The sequence below is a fragment of the Balaenoptera physalus genome, assembly GCF_965194825.1.
Source record: "Balaenoptera physalus genome assembly, chromosome: 18".
In the NCBI taxonomy this organism is placed as follows: Eukaryota; Metazoa; Chordata; class Mammalia; order Artiodactyla; family Balaenopteridae; genus Balaenoptera; species Balaenoptera physalus.
This window is the reverse complement of record NC_138899.1, coordinates 29,099,026-29,117,385: the sequence shown is the minus strand read 5'-3', so window position 1 is coordinate 29,117,385 and position 18,360 is coordinate 29,099,026. Positions and strand designations below refer to the sequence as shown.

At 42.4% G+C, this 18,360-nt stretch overlaps 2 protein-coding genes across 14 annotated transcripts in view; one reads left to right on the top strand and one right to left on the bottom strand.

Moving 5' to 3' along the window:
• Positions 1–631, bottom strand: part of MYCBP2 (MYC binding protein 2) — a 270,723-nt gene extending 270,092 nt beyond the window's left edge. For 12 of the 13 annotated variants that reach the window (XM_082434738.1, XM_082434743.1, XM_082434745.1 and 9 more), the window contains exon 1: positions 5–631. In XM_082434738.1, coding sequence (XP_082290864.1) covers positions 5–306 — 302 coding nt within the window. In that variant the 5' untranslated portion in view covers positions 307–631. The remainder of the gene's footprint in view (positions 1–4) is intronic. The other variant, XM_082434741.1, reaches the window with a different exon arrangement.
• Positions 1–18,360, top strand: part of SCEL (sciellin) — a 398,872-nt gene that overhangs the window by 58,927 nt on the left and 321,585 nt on the right. The window lies entirely within an intron of this gene.

Sequence of the window (18,360 nt, the reverse complement as noted above, 5' to 3'; positions counted from 1 at the left end):
GCACCTGGAGGCCGGGTGTCCAGCGCTGCTACCCCCCTGGTCCCTGTCACTGAGCGCAGCTGTGTAAATCCTCCGGTAGCGGTCGGCCAGGGCCCGGCCTGACAGCAGCAGCTGGTAGTGACCCCGGGAGTCCGCGGCCGGCAGCCCGAGCCCCAGCCCCGCGGCCGCCAAGGAGCCCTCGGAAACCGGCATGAACAGCGCCCCCGGCGCCGGGGAAGAAGAGATGGTGGCGGCAGGGAAGAATCCGTCCCCGCCGGCCCCCGAGGAGGCGGCGGCGGGAGAGGCAGTCGCTGCGCACATCATCATCCTCGCAGCCGCCGCCGCCTCGTCCCCGCGGGACGGGCAGGCAGACACGCGCGCGCACACACAGCCCTTTTCCAACGACGACGGCTCCGGCGGCGGCCTCTCGCTCTCGCAGCAGGGAGACTACAAAGACAGAGACCTCCTCCTCCTCCTTCTTCTCCTCCTCCCCCACGCGCCGCCCTCGCCACTACTGGGGCCGCTCATCTAACCTCGCCACCCCGGGAGTATGAGGAGGAGGCGGTGCCGCCGCTGCTGCCGCCGCCGCCGCCACCGCTGCCACCGCCGGAGCCACCCGCAGTGGGAAGCTGCCGACCGCACTGGGCATGCGCCCCTCCTCGCACATGCTCAGTCACTGCGGCCCCGCTCCCTCCCCACCCCCTCTCCGCCACCACTCCCTCTGCCTCAGGCCTTTGGGTGTGAGGCCTGAGAGTCGGGCGGGATCTGAAAGAAGGCCGCTTCTCCGGGTTTTACTAGCAGCTTGAGGAAGAGTAAGGAAAGTGCTGGGGAGGCTGTCAGCTACAACCAGTCGGCTTCAGGTACTGGGTTCCCTCCAGGTGGGAGAACTGGGACCTGAAAGATAGAGGCCCCGTGCCCACCGCCAGAGGTTGACCGTACGCAGTCCTGCTACCGTTCCCCAGAGTGTGTGCTGCCAGCGGGAAGATGTCCTGTGAATGGCGCTGGTTGACCTCAGAATTCGAGGCAGAGGAGGCCCAGCGAATTAGAAGCCCCTTTGGCGATCTTTGTTTGGAATTTTTGTCATTAGGATTTAAGTCTGTTTAAAATAGTTTTTACTTAAGAAAGACAGGGAGTAATTTATCGCATTCTTTTTTTTTTTTTTCTGTGAAAGTAGAATTCCCAGATATGAGAGTATTCACAAGTCAGAGGCATTCCAAAATTCTTGTTTGTAAAGTTTATATCAGCGCTAAATCTTAATGCAACAGTACTTTTCTTAAATATTCTTTTTTTTTTTTTTTTTGACTCCACGTTCACCCTAAGAGGGCACTCTTATCTCTTGACAGTGGTCACTTCATGGCTTATCTTCTTCCTCCCTGACTTACATTACTAAAGATAACTCTTGAATATGACCTGAAACTAGTTGTGACTGACTGTGTAACATCTGAAAATGCCATATCTATCAAAGATCTTATCATTGTTATCCATAAAAATGTAATATTTGCTGAGTCCCGTGTTCCAAGCTATTCTACCAACTCCTTCTAAGTAGATACCGTAGAAATGTATGCGCCAGTGCACCCTGATTCCTATTAAGTTGTATCCTTTTTATTCTCAATTTGAAGAGTTTGCCTAATAGTCCTGGCAGAATCATTTTTAAGTCCCATCATCCCAGTGCTATATCCTTTATATACCTACTGGCTCTTAAGCCTCTTCGAATGTCCTGCTTTAGGGGGGAAAAAAAAAAAAATCAAGCCCTGTTTACTGTTTAGAGAAGTACAAACAAGGAGTGGGGAAGTAAATTAAACTAATTCTAGTTTTTGCGGGGAGAGAGTGCTGAAGGAGTGCATTTATCTGGGGCTTTGAATAATAAATGGATGTCATTTTTATTTTAAAAAGTTGTCTTTTTTAAAGACAATGAAACTTGTTTCCCCAACTATCTTGTAAGCTCCTTCGGAGCTTCTTGTTTATCTTGGTGTCTTCCTCAGCCCCTGTCTAGAACCTCCTGTATGGTAGATAGCCAGTAAGTATTTGTTGGGCGAAATTCCTAGCCTGATGCTTCAGCACAGTTACACACCTGTGTCGAAGAGAAACCGCCCCGCCCCTGCTCCCCCTACCCCCTCCTCCCTCCCCCAACTCCGGGACGAGAGCCAAGACACAGGTATGGAGGCCGCTAAAGGCTGGTGGAGTTAAAGGCCCGAACTCTTAGCAGCTCTAAGGGCTGTAGCTGTTGCAGGAGCCAGAGAGGCCCCCAAAAGGAGGAGGGGTTTGGATACCGACTCTGCTACTTCTATGTCTTTGGGCAAGTTTCATCCTATGAAAAATGGTCAAAATAATACTTCAGGGGACTGTGGGAGGGCTTCAAGCGTCTAGGACAGCCACCTTGTCACACGGCTTTTCACAGATGGTTACACACAAAGTAAAACATACTAGACTTTTCCATGAGGACTGGAATGACGCTTGTGTCTGTTCCCCCATCACGTTCCCAACTCCTAGCACAGACTCTTGCCCTAAGCAGGAGGGAAATAGATACTGGTTGAATGAATGAATATGTCGATGAATAAATGTTGCCGGCACAGAGAAACATTTCCAGCTCAGGCTTAGGTGGTGGCATGTGCAGTCATTGCCCGTTTAGAGTTTCTAGGGGACACTGACCTGGAGCACTTGTCTCCCCAAGTCCCCCCTTACCCAGTCCTGAATTCCCCTTTGGTCCTTTCGATACCCTTCAGTCCCAGACAGGCCCCTTCCCGAGCCTTCTGGGTACACACAAAACCCGGTAGCTGGATAAATTTCTAAGGAACCCGTTGTCATTGAGGGGCGCAACTAGGCGTGCGCAGAGTCGCACACATGCTCACTTAGGTATCCGAGGGTGGCGTTTCTGTTGCGGTTGGCAGCGTTTCCTTCCACGGCAGCGGTAGCGGCTGCTTTACTCTAAATTGTAGCCAATGCAGCGTTTTTTCTCCTCCTCCTCCTCTTCCTGCCTCCGCACTGTGCGCTCCCGGGTCACTGCGACTGCTACTCCTCTGCTTTGGCAGCTGGGCACCTTGGAAGGCTCCCTGGGGTGGCAGGGAATGGGGCGCAAGCCGGGAAGGAGAGGGCGCTTGGACTCACCCTTGATTCCACTGTCCAGGGGACTTGAAGGGGAGGGTGGTCCCCAAGGCAGGTCGCGAGGGTCACCTGAACCACCGCTGCAAACGGGAGAAGTGGATTTCTCGAAATGTGCAAAAGCAAGCGTCCCCTGCCGCCAATACCGCGGGCACTACTGCGGAATGCCTTGTGTTGGGCAGGGGGTCAGGGGGCTCTTATTATTCAGAGAAATGTGCAGAATGAAGAAATATGTAGAGGCCTTTGCTTTTGTTTTTCCGGCCACATTGAGCGCGGCTCCAGTACTTTCCGCGCTGCCATCTTAGCTTTATCTTCTGGCCGGGCTGGGTGTGTGTGTGCGTTCGTGTTGGGAGGGAGGGCAATTGGCGTGGAGGAGAGTGGCGGGAGCATTGGGCGGGTTGGGTGTCAGAATTGGCTAGACAGAAGTTGAGGACACAGTCACCCTGAAATAATAACATTGAACTACGGCAAATCCTGACTTTGCCCATTTTATTCGTGAAACCCATGCATAGTGTTTTTTAGTCTTTGTGGTTGATATCATGCTCATTTCTCAAAAGCATCTCTCTTCTCTATGACCATATAAGACCATGGCTTCATCTTTTATCCCTATGATCACAGATTTTGCCGCTCTTCACTTGAAATTGCAAACCTGGGACTGCAATTTTCTGAACTCTTATCAGATTTACATTTTTTCCACTCTCTATCTTTAAGTAGATTTTTTTTTTAAAGGAAGCCATCAGCACTGGTGTAGCAAATAACAGGCAGAAACCATAAAGTGTATGTAAGAGGACAATGATTGATATTGTTAGTTTCATTTAAAAGGTTAATATTGTACTAATGCTACACAAGACTACAAACACAGGAAGCATGTACATTATCAGAAACATCAAGACTGCTGAAAATGTGATCAAAGTCAAGAGTCTGAGTTTGTTTCCCGGATTTGTACGATAATGCATGTCAAAAACAAAATTGGTGGCTGAGAGCATCTTAAAACAAGCTTGGTCGCTGAGAACAATTTGGAAGGAAAAAAATGCTCCAGCTTCACTCTTCAGTAGCCGCTTTCTAAGGACCACAGGATTCTGCTTTCTTGACAAATGTGATATATTGCACTTTAAAATGAAATATATTTCATATATTTAATACTGCACACTGAACAGAAAAAGTCAACATGGCAATTGAAATTCTTTTAAACAAAAATTACATATAGGATCCCCTAGATACCTTGACCTCTTCCTTTAAACAACTATTTTTAGAGCCTTGGAAGAGTCAGTAATTTGTAGGCATGAAGAGTTAATGATTTTTCCTTTTTTATTCATATTAGTTTTAGAAGATACAAATTTTATGTGCAAATTTTCCTACAAATAAAAAATTCAGATTCTAGGGGCCCTGAGTTTAATTTTTCTCCCCGAAAAATTATTCTAAAATATCTGTTAATGAGAATATTCTTTGAAGTATGTAAATTCAATAACATATACTTGAATGCAAATCACAGTTTTAAAAATCTCATTTAGTGTTTTAGCCCAGAAGAAGCTTTCACAACTGACACAGAAAGTCATATAAAGTATAACTCTGAAAGAGAGAAATGTAAGAACCACAGAATTTTAATCTTGAAAACTTCAATATAGTTTATACGTTATTAGGTTGGTCTTTATTACTAAGGTTAAATAGTTTAATAATTAAATCATATTTCCTCAAACCCTAAAGGACTATTGAAATTTTTATAGAATAGAAATTTTACAATGTCTAAGTTTCCTTGAAAGATATTATTTTTAATAGGGTTCTTGGTTAATCCAGCTATCAGGATATATCTAAATGGCTCTAAACTGATTATACTAGGCATGCTCTTATTTTAAAGACATTTAGCCTCCCTCAGGCTAAGTTTTCTCATCAGTAAAATGAAGGTAATAATAGCACCTACTTCATTAGATTCTTTGAGAATTAAGTTAAATAATATGTATGAAGGACTTGCTTAGCACATTATCTGGCAGGCAATAACTATTATTATTATGTGTGGTGCTTTATTTGAGGTGTGTCCCAATCTTATGCTAGAGGAAGTAACAAAATAGTTATACAGTTTGAGTTTTATACACTTGGATTTAGAAGTTTGTTTTTTTACAGAGTTCTCTCCACAAATACAGATTTACTATATCTTGATATGACAAGAAGAATAGAATCTTAAGACTATTCATTTCCCTAAAATACCCTTGGATGATTTGTTACTTCAACAAAACATATTGCTTACTTTCATAAATTCAGTGAGTTTTTGGAATTTTAACTGATGACTATACTTTTGACACGTAATAGTCAACACATTATAGTTTCTTCTCAAGTGGCTGGTGGCACTGGTACACTTCTAGGGTCAAATGTTATAAATCATCGGTGGCTCACATTCTCTGTTAATTTATCTGTAATTAACATCAAAATCTTAGTCCCACCTAGCTCAACTTCCTGTTTTGATCAGTATTTTTACTTGTATATTTTGAAAGTAAAAAGGAATTGATTTGCTAGTTCTTCATAAATAATTCTCTTAAAAATATTTTGCTCCTTCTTTATCATGTCAGGGTTTTTTTTAATATCTTTATTGGAGTATAATTGCTTTACAATGTTGCGTTAGTTCCTGCTGTGCAACAAAGTGAATGAGCTATATGGATACATATATCCCCATATCCCCTCCCTCTTGAGCCTGTCATGTCAGGTTTGTCCTCAAACTGGGCCAGAAGCTGTTTAAAAAGTTTTTAGAACATGTATTTCATGAAAAATAGTTCACGCTTTTCCTAAATTAATTTGTGGTGAGTAACACTATTTTCTTAGTTCAGATCGAATAATCTTATCTGTATGATGTCAGATGTTGGGAACTAGATTATTTATGTGGTGGAGCAAAGACAACACTGCTTCCTGAGAAAAGCTGTGGCTTCCCTGCAGGTACTCCTAACGTCCATCTCCACGTGCAGGTGGGATGGTGTGCCAGTAATTTGCTTGTTTGCTCTTGAGTCCATTCCTCTCCATTTCCCTGCCCTGCTCTGTACAACAAGGGAAAGAGCCCCGCAAACTTCATTTTCCAGGCTCTGTTGCCAGCTAGCTTGTGCGATGAGATGGGTGATTGGAAAGTGGGAAGGAGGAGAAACTGTGCCTCTCCCATCCCCCACCCTCCCTGCTCTATTTTGGGCAACATCTCCTCTGTGATTCCAGCTTCTGCTGGACAGCTTCTCCTTCCATGATCCAGCTCCAGCCAGGTACCCGCTGTTGCAGAAACCGTTCTCACTGGGCAGCTCCAGATCCCGGAATCTTGTAACAGTGTCTCCTCCTTTGGGATCTCCAACCCTAGGGATTAAGAGTAGTTTCCTGCTGATATTAATCCTTGAGATATCTCTATCCCTTCTTTGGCTTTTCAGCTCCTTCAGTACCCTTGCAGTTAGTTCCCTGTATTCAGTCCCCTCTCTTAAAGACCTGGCATGCACTTGTTTGTTTTCCTGATTGGACCTGGAGTGAGGCAGATAGTCTCCCATCCACATAATAGACCTGAATTGGCTCCTCAGCCAAATGATGGCATGTCATCATCTTTCATTTGGTCTTTAAAGCTTGTAGATCTGACCTCAATTAGCAAAGCAGAAACCTACTTTGAAAACAGTATTGACTGACTCACTGCACCCATTCCAAGTCCCCTTCTTCCATGCCTGCCTGTGCTCTAGAGACAGGAAATAATGAAGTATTCTCTCTGTGAGACTCTCCTACATCTTAGGGTGGCTTTGGGACACAATTCAGGCCAGCAGGATGAAGGGAAATCTTCTGGTACTGCTCTCTTGTCTTTCTCTCTTTCCACCTCAAAGATGGTCAGAATGGCTGATGTTTGTAGTCATGAGATAAGAGGTATGAGATAAATGCCAAGGGCATCACTGACATCATCCTTGACATTGTGGAACCATTGAACAAAGTTTCAAACTTATTTTTATGGTGGGGGGGAACCCTTCCTTGCTTTATTCAAGTCAAACATCATAAAGTTCACTGAATTGTATTTTATGTCATTCCTTTTGGGTTTATTAATGATTTCTACAGGTGTGCCTCTCAGGTATCCTCCAGGTCTGAGGCACTTATTCCACCCAGCTGCTGAAAGTATCGACTGCTAGCTGATCACAGCTAAGCCCCTTCTCATAAATTACTCTTGACCTTAGGGAGCTGTCCAAGATTCCAAGGTTCCAGCCCCTCCCCAGGGGGATCCCGCTTCCATTAATTGCTCAATGTGGTGTACAAAGACCTGGCCTTCTGACCATACTTCGGGGTGACTCTGAAGAGCCGTGCTAGCTCAGAACTCTGCATTAGCTAAGGCCTTCGTTCCAACTGCACTGCATCGGTTTCTCTTTCTCACCTGCTTTCCTCGCTCATTCACAGGCAGTATTGTTGAAAGGACTTATCAATAAACTTTCTTCATTCAAGTCTCCATCTCTGAGTCTGTTTCCTAGGGAGCCTGACCTGTCAGTTGGTATGGATAGTGGTCCGAAGAAGCAGACTCTAAAATGGGATTTTGGAGCTAGATCATCCACTGGTAGGGTGGCAATGAGGACCCCATCTGTGGTGGACAGTTTCTAAGGTGACCCCATGATCTCTGTCTCCTAATATCCCTGGTATAAATGTAAGATTATGGTATAAATCTCTCCCCTTGTGTGTGGGTAGGACCTGCAAATTCCTTTCAACCAATAGAATATGGCACAGTGACAGAATTACATATATGTGACTAAGTTACATAATATTACGACTCCCATCTTGCTGAGACCCTCTCTTTTTTGCTGACTTTGAAGACTCAAGCTACCATGTTGTGAGCCACTGTATGGAGAGGTCCACATGGCAGGGAGCTGATGGTAGACTCTGGCCAACAGCCCACAAGGACTGAGTCTTTCAGTCCAGCAGCCTACAAGGAGCCTAATTCTGCCAAGAACTGAATGTGGGAGTGGTTCCTTTCCCAGCTGAGTCTTAGATGAGACTGTAGCCCTAGCTGACACCTTGATTTCAGCCTTGCAGAGGACAGAGCTAAGCCGTGATAATAATGTGTGTCATTTAAGCCACTAGGTTTGTGGTAATATGGCACTGTAGAAAGACAATGAAATGCTGAGTTAGGGGTCCAGTGGTCTGAGGCATGCCAGGTACCTCCTACAAAGTAAAGGATAGGTTATCACATCTTGCACTTGTTACACAAAGGAGGGACAACACCTGCTAGGCTTCTCTGAGTTCTGCAGGTATAATGTTTACTTGAGAATATTTAATGACACATTTCCTGAATGACACATATGGCTGCCAGTTTTAAGTGGTGCCCAGAGCAGAAAAGGGCTCTACATCATCTCTTAAGTGTGGGGCAAGCACTTGGAACATACAGCATGACAGAGTGTACGATATTAATGTATTAGTGGTGGGGAAAGAGGCTGTGGAATGAATGGAAAGTTTCAGTGGGAAAATCACAAAGAGAAATCCAAGGGTTCTGGAGCAAGGCCACATATGTAATCTTTAGAATAAAAAATCATAAACTATTGAAAAATAGCTCCTGGCACCCTATTTGGGCCAGGATAATGACAGAGCGCCTCGCCATGAGATGTCGGGTGGCTAGAACTGCCCAACAGGAGCTAGGTTTTGTCAGATCCACCAACTTATAAGGTCCAGTGGGCCCAGCAAAAACCTATGGTGAGATGGAGGTGATATACCCAGGACTGGGCATGAACAGGGCCAGAGAACAAGTAAGCTGCATGAGTGTGTGGCCAGATGTCATCAACCATTATTGCACTGGTACCTGCCCCTAAGCTCAGACATATGGCTGCATGGGACCGAGGGGTCCCTTATGATTGATGTAGAAGAGGAAAAAGGCTGAGCTTGGTTCAAGCATAAGATGACTTGGTAAGTAAGTGCAAGCTGACGTGAACTGCTGCTATACTATGATCTAATAGATAATGATGAGGCAAAATCCTCCCAGTGGTTCAAACTTCATGCATTGCAGAGAGTCATCCATTTTGCATATAAGGAGAAGTGGCCTGAAGTAAGAATATGTAAGATTAATGGGTAGTAACAGATGGCTTGGTGGTTTGGTAGGGGCCTGGAAGTAGAAAGATTGGAGGATTGGGGAGAAGAAGGTCTATGGAAGAGGCATGTGAATGAACCTATGGGAGTAAGCACAAAGTGTGACTATCTTTGAATCACATGGTGATGCCCATTAGAGAATATCCCACCATGGAAGAGACAGTAAACGACCGTGTAGATACGATGACTCCACCAGTTGATATCAGTTAACCTCTGTTTTTTGTCTACCCAATAGGGGCACAAAGGGCACATGGACAGAATAGCCATGGTGCAGAGATGGAGGTTATGTGTGGTGGCAAGGATGGAGGTTACGCATGGAACTTACAGGGAAGGCTCTCCCTTAACAATGCTGATCTAGCTGCTGCAGAATGTGCAGTCTGCCAGCAAGATTAAGCACAGTATTTCAAGGAAACCAACCAGCCACTTGCTGGATAGTTGATTACATTCTACCCTGGAAGGGTCAGTGATTCAACTTGCCTGGGACTGATGCATATTTTGGTATGGATTTGCGTTCCCTGCCCACACTGGCCAGTGCCATTATTTGAAGGCTTACAGAGTTCTATTTCACAGATATGGGATCCTGAAAACCATTGTCTCACACCAAGGTGCCCACTTTATAATGTATATGTCTGTGTTAGACTGAATAATGATGCCCCTCCAAAATTGTCCACCTTATAATCCTCAAAACCTGTGAACATGTTACAGTACAAAGGGGTGTTGCAGACATGATTAAATTAAGGATCTTCAGATGAGAAGAGCATTCTGGATTATCCAGGTGGGACTAATAGAATCACAAGAGTTCTTATAAGGGGGAAGCAAGAGAGTCAGAGTGAGAGAAGGGAATGTGTCAATGGAAGCAGAGTCAGAGAAGAGGTGATGGCAAAAGCAGAGAAGAGAGAAAAAGAAATTTGAAGATGCTATGCTGCTGGCTTTGATGGTGGAAGGAGGGCTGTGAGCCAAGAAATGCATATGACCTCTAGAAGCTGGAAAAGGAAAGGAAACAAATCCTTCCCCAGAGCCTCCAAAAGAAATATAGCCCAGCTGACACCTTGACTTTTAGGACTTCTGTCCACCAAAAGTGCAAGATAATAAATTTGGTTTGTTTTAACCCAGTACATTTGTTACAGCAGCAAAAGGAAACCAATACACTATCCATTGGATCCCCTTATCCTGTCATATAAAATGCCACCCAGAACCTGCTGTTAATATCAATAGAATGATGGTGTGGTCTTTCGAAGGTGAAGTTGGGGCATAAGCTGCGCATAATGTACTTTAACAGCTATTGCATGGTGCTGTGTCCCCAGTAGATAGAATATATGAGTTCAGGAGCCCAGAGCAGAAGCAGTAGTGGCCGTACTCCCAATAACCCCTTAGAGAATACATGCCTTTTGTCCCGCTTGGGCTCTGTAGCTCTAGAGCTCCTGGTTCCCAAAGATGTAATACTTCCACGAGAGGGCCCAGTAAGAGCCCCGTTGGACTTGGGTTGCTCTTAGTCATTTCAGGCTCCTTGGTCCAGGAGACTAGCAGACCAAGAAAGGAGTCCCTATGCTGGCAGGAGTAACTGACCCCTATCATCAGGAGTAGATAGGGCTGCTGTTACACATGGGAGCAGGGAAGAGTATGTATAGGTGAGCCATGGGTGTGTCTCTTGGTACTCCTAACAAAGTATTGATGTTAAATGAGCAAGTACAGTCCTCATGGCCCAAGAAGGGCATGGTGACTAGGACCTCAGGGATGAGTATGTGGGTGGTCCTACCAGGGGGTCCACCTAGACTAGCAGAGATTCTAGCTGAAGTTAAGGCAGTCTAGGACAGATGTGGAGGAGGGTCATTATGAATTTCAGTTGTAGCATCGAGACCAGCAGTAACAAGGGCTGTGGCTCACCCCACTTATCTTCCAGTTTTAGTTTTCTGCAGAAAAAAAAAAAAAAAGACTATCCAGAATCCTGGATATGGGGTGAACTCTCTAGAGAAGCAAGTGAATCTGAGCAATGCTGCAGGTGGACTGTCTTAGGTACTATAAGGTTCTTGCCCAGATTCATTGCCCCTTCGGGACTGAATCACTTATTTCCCAGTGGTCAGGAGTGTTGGCGGCTGACGACTCACAGCTGCGCTCTTCTCTGAGAATTGAGCTCAGAAGTCAGTGGAGGGTTGCTGCCTGGACCATGGTTATGTTATGTCCCCTCCCTGAGGTGCAGTTTGCATCAAATGACTTAACATTGTGGTGGTACAGGGGTCTAGCCCAATTGCCTTAATTTGGGTACAACGCTAAGGACATCTCAATTTCAGAGTTCTTTGTAGGTTTGGCTGATGCATCTCTTTTTAACTGATCTCTATTCAACTTCTCCCTTTACGTAATGCTGCTTCCCTCATTTCTTTACAGGTTTTGTTTCTTAGTGTACTCCATAATAAACTTCTGCATGCAAGCTTTTATTTCAGAGCTGGTTTCCTGGGAAACTTAAACCAAGACAATTACTATGATTAGAAGACATAAAATGTGTCCTTGTATTTGCTTGAAATATTGATGACATTATTCATGACATCATGCCATGTTCCAAATCTGATTTTACAATTAAGTACTCAGAAAAACAGGTTTTACTGTTCTTTTCCTTTTTATCAATAAAAGTTACATCATTGGTCACAAGTCCCCTTACATTCGGCTACTGCAAAACAGTAAACATAGTATTTGCTGCAGTCCTTTCTCTCAAGTTCTGAAAAAAAAAGCTGTAAAAAAGGTTTGTAGCAAATGGAAGCAAAAATTCATCTTTATTATAATAATGGCTAAGTGAGAGGACAGACCTCAATGTAAAGCCAAAGAAGCTCTGTTCTCTGAACCCCAGATGTTAACAGTTTTAGCCACACACCCCCTTTAAAGCTGGCAGGGCAGTCCTCATTATGCTGTTGGGAAAAGAGAGCGCGTGCTCCCTGAAGGCACCTAACTCCCAATTGGATGAAAAGAGGAAGGGGCCAAGCTATAAACACCTATGTATTTCTGCTTCCTAACTCAAAAGTGAGATAAGGCACTGCACCTCCCCCATTCATCGTTCATCCATCTTCTGTCATGGTTGCTCCTCCCGGTGATAGACGTAGCTGGGCACCAGGAACAAAGGACATTAGTTAGGCAGTTATTGTTGTAGTTCAGCATGACCCGCTGAGGGCCTCAACTAAGGCAGTCAGCATGGAGGGGAGAGGATCATTCAAGAGGTAAGACCCACAGGAAAAAAGTGATCTAACGTGAAGGGCGAGGGAAATGGAGGATCCTAATGTCACTCCCAGATCCTGTGTGGACAGTGGTGTCATTCATTGAAATGGAATCCAGGGAAAGAAGGCTGTTTCAGGATGGGAGATGAAAAGTGCTGTTTACCTTCTCTGTTTCTTGCTTTGAAAATAATTTGAGAGAATGTTTTTAGAGAGTGCGATCACTCCCCAACTTATACACATTCCTCTGCCATTGATTTTTGGCTTACCCCAACCTATTTTCTACACAGCTGTCATCTTTGAAAATTGTATCATATGCCATGAAATATTATCCAGCAATAAAAAGGAATACATGCTACCACATGGATGAACCTTGAAAATATTATGCTAAACGAAAGAAGCCAGACAAAAAAGGCCACGTATTATGTGGTTCCATTTATGTGTAGCATCCAGAATATGCAAATCCATTGAAACAGAAAGTAGATTTGTGGTTGCCAGTGGCTGGGGAAGTGGGGGATGGAGAGAGACTGCTGGTGGGTATGGGATTTTTTTTTGGGGGGGTGGGGAATGTGATGAAATTGTTCTAGAATTAGATAGTATAGATGATTGCACAACTTTTAATATACTAAAAACTATTGAATTTTATACTTTAAAAGGTTGAATTTTATGGAATGTAAATTATTTTTTAATGAAACTTATTTTTAAAATCTGCTGAAAATCTGTCAGTGATTTTGTATTAGAGTAATTAAAGCTAGCTGCCACAACAGACAAACCTTGTGAACTGCTGGTTCTTTTTACCCCCGGAGCCATTCTCCTCCCTTCACTGAACTGCTTTGTGCGCCTGGAGGCTAGGTCCTGTGCACCGCAGCACCTGGGCTCCCTTGAGGCTGCATTCTGATTGGGCTTGGCCAATGGGGATACCCTCTCAGGAGACTGGAGCACAGGAGAAGAGGAGGTCAGGATATTTTTTCCCCAGCTCTCCCCCTTCTTCTGGCAGTGGCTGTATCGCTTCATGACTAGAGTTCCTGCTGGGCTACTCCTCCTGCTTGGCACCAGCTCCCAGGGCTCTCATAACTCTTTTCCTCTCTGCCCCTTCAGTTCTAGGAATGAAACAGCTTCCTGCCTCCCGTGTTTCTTCCCTTACCCTGCCCGCACCTCTGAAAGGATTTCCTTCGTTAAAGTCTCTTCATTTGAACCATCTGGGGTGATTTATTTTCTGACAGAATTCTGATTGATACTCCCCAAACCTTGATGGATTAGGACAGTAAAAGCTTACTCCTTACACATTTGATACAAGTCAAATAGCCTTCTTTCATCTTGAAGCTTTGCCATCTGGACCATGTGGCCTCCAACACAAGGCAGGAAAAGAGTGAATTGGAAGATTGTAGGCGCTGCTATCAAGGGCCAGCCCTGGAAGTGGCTTACATCCATTCCACCCACATTCTTTGCTGAGAACAAGTCACAGGGCCACAAGCTAACTGTGAGGGAGGCTGGGATTAGTGGTGTGGTGAACATGTGACATTATCTCTGGATAGAATTACAAAATTGCGTTAAGGTTTAAATGGACTCTTTAACAGGGCATAAAAAATACACCACCATCTGGGCCCAGCCCACCTTACTACCTTTATGGCTGCTAGTGCCCCACGCTGTGCTTTGCACAAGCTGTTTCCTCTGCTTGAGTTTCTATTCTCCCTCTTCTCTACCTGGCTTCACTTCAAAATTCGGCTCAATAATTAACTCCTCCAGGAAACTTACCCTGACCCTTCCTAAGGCTGATTTAACTACCAGGTCTCTGTACTACCACAGTGCCAGGAAAACAACTCCATCATAATGTTTATCATTTTGTGTTATTTCATTCATTTCTTGTCAGTTGAACTGTGAGTCTCTTGAAGGCATGGATTGTATTTCATTTCTACCTTTTCCAGTATCTATCATGTAGTCACTATACAAATAATTATTTTAGTTAGTTGTTCTTAGCAGAGTCAGCATCTAGAGAGCATTTTGAAAATTTGTAGAAGTGTTTTTGGTTGTCATAATAACCAGGACACTACTGACATTTCCGGCAGAGGCTAGAGATAATGAACATCCTGCATTATATAGGACAGTCCCTCATAATAAAGAACTATTCTCTTCCCTGCAACACTTTCAAATGTCCCACTAGATTTTCAAATAGATGAAAAATCTATTCATAGCAACCTAAGCCTAGAACCTCATTCAGCTTTATATATAAATGCTGTTTTAGTTATCTACTGCTGTATAGTAAACAACCCAAAACTTAGAGGCTGAAAACAATAGAAGTTTATTATTTCCTAAGATCCTATGGATGACTGCCTCAACCAGGCTGTTCTGTTCCAGGTGATGTTGACTCTTGGTGCAGTCAGCTGGGCTCAGCTGAGCTTGAACATCCAAGATGGCTCACTCACACTGCTGGTCCTTGGGTGGGAGTTGATCTGGAGCTGTCAGTTGGAGCACCTCAGACCTCCTTCGTGTGGCCTCTTCACATGGCTTGGGCTCTCCTAACATAGTAACTGGGTTCCAGAAGGCGGTAAGTGAAAGCCGCTGTTGCTCTTCAGGTTTGGGCTTAGAAGTCCCAGAACAGCATTTGGGCTGCTTTCTATTGGTAAAGACCCGTCCAGACTTAAGGTGAGGACAGAGAAACTCTGCCTTTTGTGAGAAGCAGCTTGCCCATACAGGGAGGAGAGGAGCATTGAGGGCCATCTCCAGAGAGTAGCTACCTCAGACACTAAGTGATCGTTGTCTAGTTCTAAGAATTTTCCAGAAATACAGCAAAGGTATAAACCAAGGGAAATTTAACCTTTCTTATGTTTGGAATTTTATTCATTATATTCGAGTCACCAATATAACACACCTGCATCAGTCTGTCTTTGTAGTTATCCCATTCATGGTGAGTCAACATTTAGATTCACGTGTCTGATTGCTTCTTTATATCGTCTAGTGAAATCTTACCAAAGTATTTATAAGTATGTAGTATATACATGTATATATATGTATACTACATAGATGTAAACATATGTACATGTGTTTCATTTTAGTTTAAGCATATTTATATATTCAAGTATATTAAAATAATTATAAAATATTTAGAAAGTATTTTTAAATATATTTATATGTGCATTTTATTTATTAAATATATATATAAAACACCAAAATATTGATAGGATAGATAAATTAAAAATTTCATTTTAGTTTTCCTTTATATAAAGGCATTGTATTTTTTTAGTACATATGAAGATGAGTTATATTATTAATTTAATATCCGGATAGTAAAGTAGTTGTTACACAATATTTACTATAAGGAAGAGGTTTGGTAATTGAGTTGAAAAATCACTGGTCTGTGTAAACTGAACTGATACTCTGGCATTTCCTTTTGGTTTCCATATTTGTCTTCTCCTTGATCTTAATTTTCTACTTTGATTTAAATTTTGTTAACTGAAAATATGTACTCTAGACACAGATCAGCTCAAATCTCCGAGCAATAACATGGGGAATATAAATAAATGAATGACTAAATAGCTAGTTCTGTGTTTTCTCCAATTATTAAAATGTATAATTCTTATAGAATATATAGCACTTATCTTTAAAAATGACTTTCTCCCACAGAAATAATTCTGTTATTTTCTAGTTTGAACCAGGTTAGTAAGAATGTCTACATATGTGTTATAGTAACACTCATATTTTACTGATATGAGTACCTTACCATGAAAATTTTTTAAATTTATCTACTACATAATCATGTTTTTGGAATGAAACTGAAATTTTATATAACTATTTTAAGTTTGACATTGCAAAGTGCTTCACCTCATATTATGATCTCAAGAAAAAAAAAATCATTAGACCTTTTAGTGAAGCCAGCCTATGCACAAATGTATTTATCCCATAGCTTTCCTTAAAATACTGTACTTAGAATATATTCACCATTTGAAACTAAATTCTGTAGAGCTGTAAGTACTGATAATCTGTTCCTGTGACCTCTTACTGCTTATACAAGTGTAGTAATTCATTACTCTGCACTCAAGAGTTTGTTTTCTAGTATTTTTACTTTTATACCAAAGTATATAAATGGGTCTTTGATTATTAAATCATCAGCATTTCCCATAATATGATTTTTAAAACAAGTAAACAAATATAAAAACCAGATAAATTCAGTTAAGCTCTGAAAAATGCTACTCTCCTGGTCTGGTCAGCAGAGGCTACCCTCCTGGCTCTTGGATAGACAAAACTTCGGGATCTGGTAGACAAATACCATCCTCTTGATCTAGTAGACAGGTCATACCCTCCTGATCTGGTAGATGCTACTCTCCTGGACCGGTCAGCAGATTCTCCCCTCCTGGTCTGGTCAACACATGCTACTTTCTTATTTAATAGACAGATGCTACTTTCCTGGTCTAGTAGACAGATGTTGCCCTTCTGGTCTGGTAAGGCAGCAGAGAAACAAGGTCTCAAATTAAAACAGTCCTATAAATCATCGTTCAGCTTCTGCTCAGGAAACAGTAAATGATTCTCTGTTCATTACCACTAGTATAAGGTACGAATGGCCCCTGAGAAGTATATCATGGAAAGGATGTAAGAGACATAATTACTTAACTACTGTTGCTATAGTAGGCTCAAGTGAACATTATCATTTTCCTTCTTTATTTTAAGGAGGGACAAGAGAAATCTAGCTTCACATCAAGCTCTATCTACATGCTTTATAAAACTAAAGACTCGTGTGGGAACCCCATGAATATTTGACCACAGAGAGAAAATCCCCACTCTCAGCCAACCACTGTGTCTACTTCAGTTTTGATTTGGGGAACTAGGTCAGCCTCAATTCTAAAGTGGCAAGAGAAAAATGAGTATGACTCCTAAGTGCAAAGAGTGACTGGTTTAACGGTTAATTTTTTAAAAACTGGCAACATACAGTATTAAAAGGTATTACAAATATTTTTTTTGACATACTCATCTTCTTTGTCACCCTGTTTTCTTCCAACACAAATCATAGAGTCTTTCTTCAGTGGGTAAAAAGTTAACAATCTTTGCACCAAGGAAAGTATAACAAGAATACCACATAATAGTAAATTTTAAAAGTCAACCCAGCACTATTGTTTATAATACAGGTGCATAGTCTATTTGGGTTAATATCATCGCTTACATTCTTTAATTTACTCTCATTTCAAAGTAATATAAGGTTCTAAAAATGAACATTGGCCTGTCCTAAGGATGTTTACAGAATGCAAGAGAAAGTTATTTCTGTTGACAAACAGAAGCATTGCCTCAAAGTGTGTGTGTGTATGTGTGTGTGTGCCCAGTATCTTGCCCCATGAATCCATTTTCTAGCCACAAGCACAGAACTGAGCACAACCCCTAAATTTCTTTCTTTACTCGGACATCAAAGCATAAAATAGTACAAAGGAAAGAACAACTTCTTATTCTGCCCAAGAAAACTGCATCCCCCAATTCAAAGTATACCATGAGACACATTTAAAAATAATAAACACATTAGTTAGTAGTAGTAGTATTACAATTGCAGTGTTCAAAATAATAGGGTTATTTTATGAAATTTTCACTTATTAGAGTTATTACTTTTTCAGAGTTGTACAGATCTGATAACTATTGAATAAACTATTGTAAACTCTGTAAACCCCACTGCTCTGATTCCATACTTCATATAATCGGTGATAGGACATAACAGTTGTAGAATACCACAGTAACGGTTTGTCTTATATGAAATGAATTTATACCACGGAGGATCATAGTGTAACTCTATTAATAAATTTTAAAAGCCAGAATACTTCTGGGGCCATTGTACTGTTTATTTGACTGCTTTAATATGGCTAACATTCAAAAGGAAAACAGCCCTAGTTCCTAAAGTGAAATAATTGGATTGGAAAGATAAAATGTGAGAGGATGGGGCATAAAAATAACTAGAGGGTTAGCAGGATTTTGCAGAATCAGTGAGAACTTTCCATTCTTGTTCTTCCTCTTCCATTCTGCACAAAAATCATAACAATGTCATCCTGTCCTTTAT